Source organism: Ranitomeya variabilis, chromosome 1, assembly GCF_051348905.1.
Source record: "Ranitomeya variabilis isolate aRanVar5 chromosome 1, aRanVar5.hap1, whole genome shotgun sequence".
Taxonomy (NCBI): domain Eukaryota; kingdom Metazoa; phylum Chordata; class Amphibia; order Anura; family Dendrobatidae; genus Ranitomeya; species Ranitomeya variabilis.
In genome coordinates, this window is record NC_135232.1 from 992,360,787 (window position 1) to 992,373,846 (window position 13,060).

Here is a 13,060-nt window from a genome sequence, read left to right on the forward strand (position 1 = left end):
AAGATTATGCTGCTCTTTCTAACGAGTATTTTCTCTTCACCCCAGAGTTGGATTCACAGCTCAGTACTGCTGACTAGCTTTCTGAATATGCTTCTCTCTGTGTGCTACCTTAGGGAAAATGTCAGAAATCCCTCTTTGTGCTGTACTCGGATATATATAGGAGGTCTATATATAGAAGTCTACACAAGCAACAAAGCGTAATCCTAGAAATTCACCGAGAGCATAATGCCCCAAAGATAATAGAAAAACAGTTTCATTATAAATATACAAATTTTATTAACAACATACAAAGACAAAAAAATATAATAAAACTGTTACAAGTGATGAGGAAAAGGTTGATGACAAAAAGACACACACATCAGGAGACACATACATGTAACGGTGCCAAAAAGATGCAGCACCTGGAGCAAATGCCCCCCTGAGAGCGGCAGGAATATTATGGAGGCTCCTATAGTAGGAGGTCCTATAAAAACCATAAGCTAAGTAATAAGAGAGGCGCATTCACATAAATCAGCCAAATACATAATGTCACCACCCAGATTGCACTAACCCATAAAGTGCAACAATAACCTAAGTAGAAAAAAACTTCTCCAAATCATAATTTACCATATATATTGCGATGTCTACCTAACATCTATATGCCAATTGCATATTGTGAACATAAGCGACTCAGAAGCTGCATATTATACAAAAAAAGGAAAAGAGTCATAGCTAGATAAATAGAAAATAGATACCAAATTTTATTAAATACAAATTAAACACACCATACAAAAATTATGTTTAAAAGAAGCAACGTATAGAGCAATCAAAAATAGGCCAGTAAATGTATATTGGGTTAGTGACAAAATATCGCCCAAGATAGTGAGTGCCAGCGGACCTGCAGCACAACTAGGGATGTAAAATCTTAATTGTCACATAAAGAGAAAAACAGAACACTGGATAGTGACTAGTTAGTATAGCTTAGGGTGGACAGAGTAACTGTCATAATCAGGCTCACAGGTGCAACCAGCTACCAGCGGCTGATTTATAAAGCATATCCACCCATTAAAGTGTACCAAACTAACAAACTCCAGCGGCAAAAGTATATCAGCTGACAAAGAAAGATAATAAATATACATGTGAAGTCACATAACATTACCCGTCATGGTGTAGTGCAGGGCGGCTGGGACTCTCCCCGACGTACGTTTCAGTACGAATGACCTTCCTCAGGGGGCGAGTATGTATGTACCATACATGTATGGTCTGCTGAATGCTGTCTTGCACTATCTTTCCACACGACAGGGCCTATAAGGGATAGTTAGGGCAAGCCTACGTTGAGCAGGGGCGCCATTGCGAAGGAAAATGGGTGCCAACCTCTGCAGCAAGGTAGGGCACAGATAGTGAGCCCTTTAGGGAGACGGTGCACTCTGTATCTGTGTTTGCAGCCATTAATGTTTTTAGGTCGTGTATGGTGTTTATAAAAAGTTTTTTATTAATAATAAGTAAATGTTAAGTTTTATGGTGTCATTTACTCTATCGTTAAATAGTGTCTTTTTTTCGGTGATTTAATACACCTTAGGCGCAATATTCCATTGGTGTGCCAAAGCGCTGTCGGCATAAAAACCTGGACCTTCGGGTGCCTGCCCAGAAATAACAGAAAGATGGATGGCACTTACCGGTCTGTAAAATCCAGTATTTATTTCAAAGATTAAAACATCTTCAACGGGAGAAGGAGTGTGAGAGCGACCCGAACTCCTTCTCCCTTTCTCCCATTGAAGATGTTTTAATCTTTGAAATAAATACTGGATTTTGCAGACCGGTGAGTGCAATCCATCTTTCTTTTTATATGGACTATATAGAAGACTATTCTTCATCCGCCAGCTCAAACATTTGAAAATTATAAAACTAAACCTGTCAAATGGAAACCTTATGTAAATGCAGGATACAGACAAGATGGTCAGAAATAGTGTTTCAGCATGTACACACAGGACAGCTTACTCTGTAAAGTTACTTGAAAGTATAGTCACCCTTTGATTACATTATATTGGAAAGAAACTGAAAGCTGAAGATTTCACCTCTAAAAGTTTTCAGAATTATGAAAACTGCTCAGGATCTGTTGAAATCAAGTGATACCATATATTTGCTTGACTACATACTGATGGATACACAAAAAATAACATATAAAGTATAACATTTTGAGTTATGTCTTTAAATGTGAGAGATGAATGAATATAGTAATCGAAATTAATTACCCATAAATATTTCTTTGTAGACAATATTCAGAAATCTGCATGTACAGTGGGGGAAATAAGTATTTGATCCTTTGCTGATTTTGTAACTTTGCCCACTGACAAAGACATGAACAGTCTATAATTTTAGAATTTTATAATTTTTAGAGGTAGAATATCAAAAATAAAGTCCAGGAAATCACATTGTATAAATTATATAAATTTATTTGCATTTTGCTGTGACAAATAAGTATTTGATCCCTCTGTCAAACAAGAATTAATACTTGGTGGCAAAACCCTTGTTGGCAAACACAGCAGTCAGACTTTTTTTGTAGTTGTTGTTGAGGTTTGCGCACAAGTCGGGAGGAATTTTGGTCGACTCTTCTTTGCAGATCATCTCAAAATCATTAAGATTTTGAGGCTGTCGCTCGGTAACTCGAAGCTTCAACTCCCTCCATAAGTTTTCTATGAGATTAAGGTCTTGAGACTGGGTAGGCCACTCCATGACCTTAATGTGCTTCTTTTTGAGCCACTCCTTTGTTGCCTTGGTTGTATGTTTTGGATCATTGTCTTGCTGGGAGACCCAGTCACGACCCATTTTCAATGTCCTGGCAGAGGGAAGGAGATTGTCACTCAGGATTTTACGGTACATGGCTCCATCCATTCTCCCATTGATGCGGTGAAGTAGTCCTGCGCCCTTAGCAGAGAAACCCCCTCAAAACATAATGTTTCCACCTACATGCTTGAGAGTGGGAACGGTGTTTGGGTCATAGGCAGCATTTCTGTTCCTCCAAACATGGCGAGTTGAGTTAATGCCAAAGACCTCAATTTTTGTCTCATCTGACCACAGCAACTTCTCCCAATCACTCACAGAATGATTGAGGTGTTCATTGGCAACCTTCAGACGGACCTGCACATGTGCCTTCTTGAGCAGGGGACCTTGGGGGCACTGCAGAATTTTAAACCTTTATGGCGTAATGTGTTACCAATGGTTTTCTTGGTGACTGTGGTCCCATCTGTCTTGAAATCATTAACAAGTTATTATTATTATTTATTTATAAAGCACCATTAATTCCATTGTGCTGTACATGAGAAAGGGGTTACATACAGAGTTACAGATATAGTTTACAGTAAACACGTTTACAGTGACAGACTGGTACAGAGGGGAGAGGACCCTGTCCTTGCGGACTTACATTCTATGGGTTAGTGGGGAAGAGACAGAAGGTAAGGTGTGAGGCGATGGCGATGGCGATGCGGTGGCTCTGGAGATGGAGAGGCAGCGGCTCTGGCGATGGCGAGACGGCAGAATGGTTATTGCAGGCTGTAGGCTTTCTTGAAGAGATGGGTTTTCAGGTTCCGTCTGAAGGATCCGAGGGTGGTGGATATTCGGACATGTTGAGGTATGGAATTCTGGAGGATGGGGGATATTCGGGAGAAATCTTGGAGGCGGTTGTGTGAGGTACGAATAAGTGTGGAGGAGAGTAGGAGGTCTTGGGAGGATCAGAGATTACATGAGGGAAGATATTGGGAGATTAGTTCAGAAATATAGGGAGGGGACAAGTTGTGGATGGCTTTGTAGATCAGTGTTAGTAGTTTGAACTAAATTCGTTGGGGAATTGGGAGCCAGTGGAGAAATTTGCAAAGGGGAGAAGCAGGGGAGTAGCGAGGAGAGAGGTGGATTAGCCAGGAAGCAGAGTTGAGGACAGACTGGAGTGGTGCAAGAGAGTTAGCAGGGAGGCCACAGAGGAGGGTGTTGCAGTAATCGAGGCGGGAGATGATGAGGGCATGCACAAGAGTTTTGGTAGATTGTGGGCTGAGGAAGGGACGGATACTGGCAATATTTTTGAGTTGAGGTGACAGGAGGTGGCAAGAGTTTGGACGTGTGGTTTGAAGGACAGGGCCGAGTCGAGAGTTACCCTGAGGCAGCGGATTTCAGGTGCGGGAGAGAGCGTGATGCCATTTACCATAATAGATAGGTCAGGTAGGGGGGATACGTGAGATGGGGGAAAGATGATGAGTTCGGTTTTGTCTACATTGAGTTTTAGGAAGCGAGAGGTGAAGAAGGAGGATATGGCTGACAGACACTTCGGGATTCTGGACAGCAGAGAGGTGGCATCTGGGCCAGAGAGGTAGATCTGAGTGTCGTCCACATACAGGTGGTACTGGAAGCCATGGGACTTTGAGTTGTCCTAGGCCAAGGGTATAGATGGAAAAAAGTAGGGGCCCTAGGACAGAGCCTTGAGGGACTCCAACAGAGAGAGGATGGGATGAGGAGGTGGTGTGGGAGTGGGAAACACTAAATGTGCGGTCGGAAAGGTATGAGGCGATCCTGGACAGGGCAAGGTCTTTGATGCCAAGGGAAGAAAGAATCTGTAGCAGTAGGCAGTGATCAACTGTGTCAAAAGCAGAGGACAGGTCAAGAAGGAGGAGGATGGAGAACTGTCTGTTAGCTTTGGCTGTGAATAAGTCATTAGAAATTTTGGTCAGAGCAGTTTCGGTGGAGTGGTGGGGGCGGAAGCCAGATTGGAGGTTGTCAAGGAGAGAGTTAGATGAGAGGTGGGAGGAAATTTGAGCATGGACATGCTGCTCAAGGAGTTTTGAAGCAAACGGGAGCAGTGATATGGGGCGGTAGCTGGGCTTAGCAGTTAGGTCAAGGTTAGTTTTTTGAGGATGGGTGTGATGGTGGCATGTTTGAAGGCAGAGGTGAAGGTACCATAAGATAGCGATAGGTTGAAGAGATGGGTTAGGGCTGGAATGAGCATGTTAGTGAGGTTGGGGAGCAGGTGGGAGGGAATGGGGTCAAGTGCACAGGTGGTGAGGTGCGATTTGGAAAAGAGGCGAGTAAGCTCTCCTTCAGTGATGTTGGAGAGGGAGGTTATTAGGGAAGGGCAGAGGTCTGGTATATGGAGTGGTTGGGGTGGTGGAACAGTTAGGGTTTGCCTTGTTTGGTCGATCTTATTTTTGAAGTAGGTGGCAAAGTCCTCGGAAGAGATGAGGGGAGTTGGAGGTGGCAGTGGTGGGCGGAGGAGGGAGGTAAATGTGCTGAATAGTTGTTTTGGGTTGTAGGATAGTGAAGATACAAGGTTAGTGAAATAGGTCTGTTTAGCGGAGGTGAGGGCTAATTTGAAGTCAAATGTAGCTTGTTTGAAAGCAATGAAGTCGTCTGGCAGGCGTGTTTTCTTCCAACGCCGCTCCGCAACCCTGGATGCTTGTCGAAGTTTTTTTGTGAGATTGTAATAACAAGGTTGCCTATTTGTTCTTTGCACTGTGCCATGCATGAGAGGGGCGACTGAGTCTATGGCTGATGTGAGGGTGGAGTTATAAAAAGCGGTGGCGCTGTCCGTGTCGTGGAGTGAAGATATGGAGGACAGAGGTAGAAGAGAGTTTGAGAGTCTGTGAATGTCTAGATGTGCGAGGTTTCTGCGAGGATGTGGTGATGGCTGGACATGGGGGGTGGGTGAGGAGGACAAGGATGAGAAGGTGAGTAGATGGTGGTCAGATAGGGGGAAGGGAGAGGTTGTGAGGTTAGATAAGGAACAGAGGCGGGTGAAGATGAGGTCTAGTGTATGTCCGTTTGTGTGGGTGGCTGTGGAGGACCACTGAGTGAGTCCAAAGGATGAAGTAAGGGCCAGTAGCTTGGAGGCTGCTGGCTGGCAGTTGTCAGTAGGGATATTAAAGTCACCCATGATGATGGTGGGGATGTCAGCAGAGAGAAAGTGAAGGAGCCAGGTGGAGAATTGGTCGATGAAGGCAGTGGCTGAGCCTGGTGGTCGGTATATGACAGCCATTTGGAGATTGGAGGGAGTGTAGATACGGACAGAGTGAACCTCGAAAGAAGGGAGGATAAGGGAGGGTGGGGGTTGGATAGGGTTGAAGGAACAGTTTTTAGAAAGGACACCCACTCCTCCACCATGTCTGTTGCCAGAGCGAGGAGTGTGGGTAAATTGGAGGCCACCGTAACTCAGTGCTGCAGGTGAGGCTGTGTCAGGGGGTGTCAGCCAGGTCTCAGTGAGGGCCAGAAAGGAAAGGTTGCGGGAAGTGAAGAGATCATGGACCATGTGGAGCTTGTTGCAGACAGAGCGGGCATTCCAAAGTGCCCCAGAGAGAGGAAGCAGGGGGGTGGGGGTCAGTGGCACAGATTTTAAGTGTGAGGGGTTGCGATAGTTTCTCATAGTGTGAGAAGGATAGGGGTGAGAATTAGTGATGAATGAGGCGGGGGCGGCAGGATTGGGGGGATGTGTCGCCAGCAGTGAGAATAAGCAGAGAAAGAGAAGCAGGTGGGTGAAGGAGAGTGATTGGCTTATATTATATTTTGGTGGTAGAGGTCTGAGGTTAGAGAGCAGGTCTGCAGATGGAGTGAGGTGGGGGGGTAAGAAAGAGGGGGAGATAGTTATGTGGTTTGAGGGTGCAGGGGTAAGGGGTTAGTGGAGGAGAGATGATTAGTGGATCAAAAACGGTGGAGGAAATGTGAGCATGGTTAAAGAGCAGCGGAGAAAAAGAAAGGCAAGTAACTTTAAAAGACAGTGATTAGTCTTACCGTCTGGCCGATTTCTGGACTATTTCTGGGATATTTCAGATGATACACTTAAAATATGTCACTTGAAATTATGTCACATCTGCAACTTATACCATTCTAATAACCAAGAAATGAAGCCAGGTGAGACAGGGAGGGGAGGAAGGAGGTGGAGGAAAGTCCACAGCAGGTGGATCCCCCCATGTAGTTTTAGGCTGATCTCTCACCTTCCTCATGATCAACGATACGTGAGATTTTGCATGGTGCCCCAGATCGATGTTCCTTGACAGTCATTTTGTATTTCTTCCATTTTCTTACTATTGCACCAACAGTTGTCTCCTTCTCACCCAGCCTTTTACTTATGGTTTTGTAGCCCATTCCAGCTTTGCACAGATCTATGATCTTGTCTCTGACATCCTTATAAAGCTCTTCAGTCTTGCCCGTGTTGTAGAGGTTAGAGTCTGACTGATTAATTGAGTCTGTGGACAGGAGTCTTTTATAAAGGTGACTATGTAAGACATCTGTTTTTAATGCAGGTAACAAGTTGATTAAGAGCGTCTAACTGGTCTGTAGGAGCCAGAACTCTTAATGGTTGGTAGGGGATCAAATACTTATTTCTCACTGCAAAATATAAATCAACTTATATAATTTATACAATGTGATTTTCTGGATTTTGTTTTTGATATTCTATCTCTCAATGTTAAAACTAACCTACCCTTAAAATTATAGACTGTTCATGCCTTTGTCAGTGGGTAAACTTAAAAAATCAGCAAGGGATCAAATACTTATTTCCCCCACTGTATAAATGTCTATTTTTATGTAGCATAACATTTTATATTCACTTTGTAAAATATATTAATTTACAATATTTTTTTTGTTAAAATGATAGTAATGCTTTCAGGTGGTAAGTGCTATTAGAATGTTATCCCGATGGTTTATTATCTTTGACTTGAAACTAAAGTTGTCAAGTCCAAGGTCAGTCAAACCTGCCAATTTCAGGAGGTGTGACTGATAATCTTATGTGTATGGGGGATCTCCTGAATGTCCCGTGATATATGATGCCATTGAAAGAAGGATCATATTGAATTTCAAGGTACAATCTTTGTGTTCTCCCAGGGATAAGCTGTCGCTAGTTTGGCAACTTTTTACTTCCATCTTTTTATTTAAAACACATTTATACTCAGCTGAACTGAGCATGCATATATATAGCAGTAGGTGAAAAGAGCTGTAAACTCAACCAACAACTCTTTAAGCACCTTAATTCGGAGCTACTGTTGAGATGTTTTTGGGAATAGCATCGTTTCTTAATTTTTTTTTACTAGTATATAGTGTTTTGGCCAAGTGGCCACTACCTACCCACTCAATTTATTGGTTTATTTTGTATACTATTTTCTGCTTCTGTTTATTATGTTACTTTCAAAACTCTAAAATTGAACTTTGCCTTAAAGTAGTGTTCTAATATTCCTAAGGAGTAGAGTTGAGTGAATTTTTCCAAATTCGGTTCCAATTACGATTGGCGGCAAATTTTGTTTTTGCAATATTCACCGAACACAGCCAAACGTCATTGGAGTCAATGAATCGATCATCACACATAAATTCGGCATGAAGAAAGGTACCAATATGGCGCGAATATGGTAAATTCAGATTCGGTGACCGATTCTGAACATATTCGCTCAACTCTACTCAGGAGTACACACTCCTCTGCCTCTGGTTTCTGGGGGCGGTATGCTTCTGACGATTGACAGTTTGGACGAGCAGGATGGTCACATTACTATTGGTCCAAACTAAGCGCTCTCACATGCTGCTAGAAGAACTGCAGGAACAATGAAGCTGTCCGGATCCTTGGCAATTATAGCCATTAAATAAATTGAGATAGCACTTTTAATACAGATGGTCACTGTATTCAATTGACTGTATCCCATTGTGCGTTTCTAACTTTTGTGGAGAGGGGAATCATTTCCATTCACTTCTGCCAATATGCCGATACATTTTTGTTTACAGACAAGCAAGCTGCCTGCAAAGAGAAAATTTTTATTTTTGAATCTTGCAAGGACACGATAAAAGGTGCCCCATCAGGTCGTGTACGTATATATGACAGACTGGTGGCCTCTGACAGGCTCAGAGGTACGACCACCCTGGTGTAAGCTAACCTTCTGTTGGGGAAAGGACATGTGCTTTTTCTTGGGGCTAAGGGCACAAGCATCCATTAAAAGTTAGGGAAACTGCTTCTTGCTCACTAAACAACAAATGATTTGGGGTTTATGGACTCCACAATACATTTGTTTCAAAAACTTCAACTAACCATATGGAAATATTAAAGAGCTATTCTTTAACCATATACTTACATTAAGTGCAATTTCTCCTTAACCTGGCCTAGAAGTATCAATAGGTTTGTGTTATTATTTTTTAATCTCCCATTTACTGGCATTAACGTGTCACATAAAACCTATTTTTGAGGCAGTAAAAAAATGTTGGCCTTATTCTTTGAGGGCCATGAGCATTCTTCAATTTCTTTGAATATCTTAAACTTACCTATGTGCACTGTAATAAGGAAGCAAGAGTATTACATCCTATGACATTTTTTAAATTCACATTTTTTTTTATTTGGAAGACGTTACTTGCATCTTTCCACCAAATAAAGGAGAATGAAGGGATCCTCAATTTTTGGTATAAATACTGAAAGGTTTCTTGGTCATTCACCTCTAAAAGCTGGAAAGATATGTGAACTGTCAAGCCGATTGAAAATGCATTTGTAATTGAAATGTGATGATGGAAAGGATTGTAGCGTATTACTCTAAGCAGCAGAATAGTAGGGATAATATGATATCTTGTCTGTTTTGTCTGATCTAGCTGTGGCTAATAAAAGGACAATTACTTAGATTCATGACTCGGGTGTACATTCACATTCCAGTATATAACTTTTTATATACACATTACATTACTTTTTGCACTTGTCCATATTTTCAGTGTGTTTGATAACTTGACTGACGGATGCACTGTGGCTTACAGCTCTCCGCAAAATTGAGATATCAGCTAGATGCTACTGAAAGTCGTTTACTGCTTGTCGAACACACATCCAACACACTGGCTGAGATCTGCAAAATGATCTGCTTCTTTATGGCAGAGAGTCTCTTCAACATCAAATTCTTTTATAATTCCTACCTCAATTGCCAATCACCAGAGAAAGCTCTACACTGATGATACGTATAACACAAAAACTATAGTTGTGGGCTATTGGAAACCTTTTAGGCTGCTAATATAGATAGTCTCAATTGTATATGTTCATATTGCGTTTTAGCCTTTTGTTGATGCCCTAGAAAACGGGATTCGGGTGTATATGCTGACGTTGCAATTGACTGTGGTGATGGAGACAGAATCTGTGTGTGCTCTGTTAAACATCATTTTTGGCCCTATACAACTATTTAAGGTGGGCTGCAAAACATGGTCGTCGGGGTCATTAAACTCGCCTCATATTAGTGTATACGGTTTAAAATGATGTCCAACTGAGCACATAACGTGACTCCATCTGCATCAAAAACTCAATGTCAAAGTCCTCATCAGCACATACACCACTTCAGATGTAAGACCCGAGCGAGACACTAACTGTAGGCTAAAATAATATATGAAAAACCAAAGAAAGGAGTCAGAGCATACACTGGTATAAGTGCAATGGTGTAAGAGCATGTTCACATTATGGCCATTTCACAGAAAAAATACAACAAAATAAATAAGTAAATACAAATAGTATGTGTCAGTAACATAAAGAACATACTTAGGCAACATTATCGTGATCAAAAAAGTGTAAAATCCATCTCACTGCAACAAACTGGAAACGGGACTGTCCCCATTGGGTACACCTTGTCGCAGAAGGATGGCTTTTACTCATTTTTTTATCAAAATATCTAAGTACTCTATGTTATTTACATGCACTATTACTATTTAGTTAGCATAGTGAACATGCTTCTTTTGGGGTTTTTTCTTGGGCTTTATCTTTTTTTTTTATAAATCCAGTGTACAAGTAATGTTCAAAAGGGTCAGTAGTTAAATTCCATTTAGAATAAAAATCACATAAACCTATAATACGTTTGTTTTGTTTTTTTTTGTATGAAATTGTTAAATATTCTGTCTAGCCAAGTCCTAGTTATATCTATCTGAACTGCAACTTAAGATTACCCCTACCTAAAAGGTGCTAGAACTCCATTATACAGGGTAGGCAATTTATATGGATACAGCTGGGTGGGCCATTTATAAAGTTGGATCCAAAATGGTTGACTTCAAAATGGCCACCATGGTCACCACCCATCTTGAAAAGTTTTCCCTCTCCCATATACTAATATGCCACAAACAGGAAGCTGATATCACCAACCATTTCCATTTTATTTAGGTGTATCCATATACATGGCCCACCCTGTACATCTCCAGTATTGCCACATAACATGACAAATACATTGCTGAAAAGACTTGACAAAAGTCGAGATTTGCACTGGAATTTTTTTTTGGAGGAGTGGAATTTCTTTTAGCTATGTCTGTTATATGAGAACCAATAATTATTCCCATGATTTATTTAAAATATAACTTGCAGATAAAAAGACTGGTTTAACAAGATTTCATGCTAAACAGATTTCACAGCCGCCCCCTTTAAAGGTCCTGATGACTAATAAGCCCTTAAATGATGACATACTAGATGAAATTGTTGTGCTTCGACTCGTGATTAATTTTGTCCCTTTTAATTACTGTAATTGTTATGCATCTGTATGGTGCATTGCTGTAGCAAGACATTAGATGCTGTAGGATTTTTTCTGTATGTCAGGAGCAACCTGACAGTTTTGATTTGAAGCTACGACCAGGTCCATTTGATAATGCCATCTGACACATTCCTGCGCTGGCGGATGCCTCTCTGGAATGTCTGCTGTTGAGAGTCCTTTTTTATGCAGCAAAACTGTTGACCTTCTGCCAGTTACTCTTCATCTTTTCATCTCTACTTCACTTCTAATGGTGGAAGTATCAATATTTAATACCTATTAATTTACGTCTTTGCCCTGGCCGCTTCCTTGTTACATATTAATACATCTCTCTAGTGCTATGGATTGGTCTCACATGAACACGTTTATTTACCTAGATGATTTATAATGTTTAAAGGTATGGATCGGTTTAATCTGTGTTTAAACGATTAGCAGCTTGTAGCCTTGTATGTTTTTGCTCGTGAACTTTGTCTCCAGTGATTAACAATTGGCCTATTAAAACAAAGAGCGGAGATGGTTATTGATCTTCGCAATTCTGTTTGCAAATTTTTGACCAAATTAAAGGAATAAAATATATACAAGGTTACAAGTTGACCTGGCAAACTCCATTGCATGAAGTGCTTGGCTTGAATTAACATAAAGGTTTTTGGTAATGATGGTTTTGCTGATTTTTGTACACGCTGCAGAGATGTGCTGTAATGTAATCCTGATATTATTTGCAGACAAAGATGAATGCTCTAAAGAGAATGGAGGCTGCCAACATGAATGCATCAATACTATTGGTAGCTATGTCTGCCAGTGCCGCAATGGATTTGTACTCCATGAGAATAAACATGACTGCAAAGAAGGTAATAGACACAGAATATACATGTGGAAATAAATCAAGTTTTCACTATTGCTTCTCACACTATACTGTAAATTGCTTACTGTACAAAAGATCTGTTAACATTAGTGATGAATGAACGTGCTTGGATAACATGTAATTGAAGCATGCTCGGGTATTATTCGAGTATCTTGGGCATGACCGAATAATAAGTCCCTGCGGCTGCATGTTTTGTGGCTGTTAGACAGCTGCAGCACATGTTGGCATATCCTAACAGGTAATCCCTGTATGTGTTGCAGCTAAGGCCCCTTTCACATATCAGTTTTTTGCCGTCAGTCACAATCCATTGGCTCAACGGATCCGTCGCAGATTGTGAAAAACTAATGCGGCGGATTCGTTTTTTCGACGGATCTGACTAGTGGATCTGTCTAATTGGATCCTAAATAAATTGGAGCATGCTCAGTTAAAAAAAAATGGAATCCTTCAACGGATTCCATCATCTTACGGATCCGGCGCCCATAGGCTTCCATTCGAGCAAACGACGGACGGTGACGGATCCGTCGCTATCCGATTTTTCGACGTACACGAAAAACGTTACTTTGTCCGTCGTCTCCGACCGACGGACAAACAAATTTCGACGGATCCGGCGAACAACGGATGAAACATGAGGCCATCTGTCCCAATCCGTCGCTAATACAAGTCTATGAGTAAAAAAACTGATTCGGCGGCATCAGTCGCCGGATCCGTTTTTTCAAAATTCGACGGATTACAACTG

The 13,060-nt window shown here is 41.4% G+C and overlaps 1 protein-coding gene across 3 annotated transcripts in view; it reads left to right on the forward strand.

Moving 5' to 3' along the window:
- TLL1 (tolloid like 1) overlaps positions 1-13,060 on the forward strand; it is a 224,192-nt gene that overhangs the window by 194,971 nt on the left and 16,161 nt on the right. For all 3 annotated transcript variants that reach the window (XM_077279466.1, XM_077279467.1, XM_077279468.1), the window contains one exon: positions 12,185-12,310. In XM_077279466.1, the coding sequence (XP_077135581.1) occupies positions 12,185-12,310 (126 nt within the window). The remainder of the gene's footprint in view (positions 1-12,184; positions 12,311-13,060) is intronic.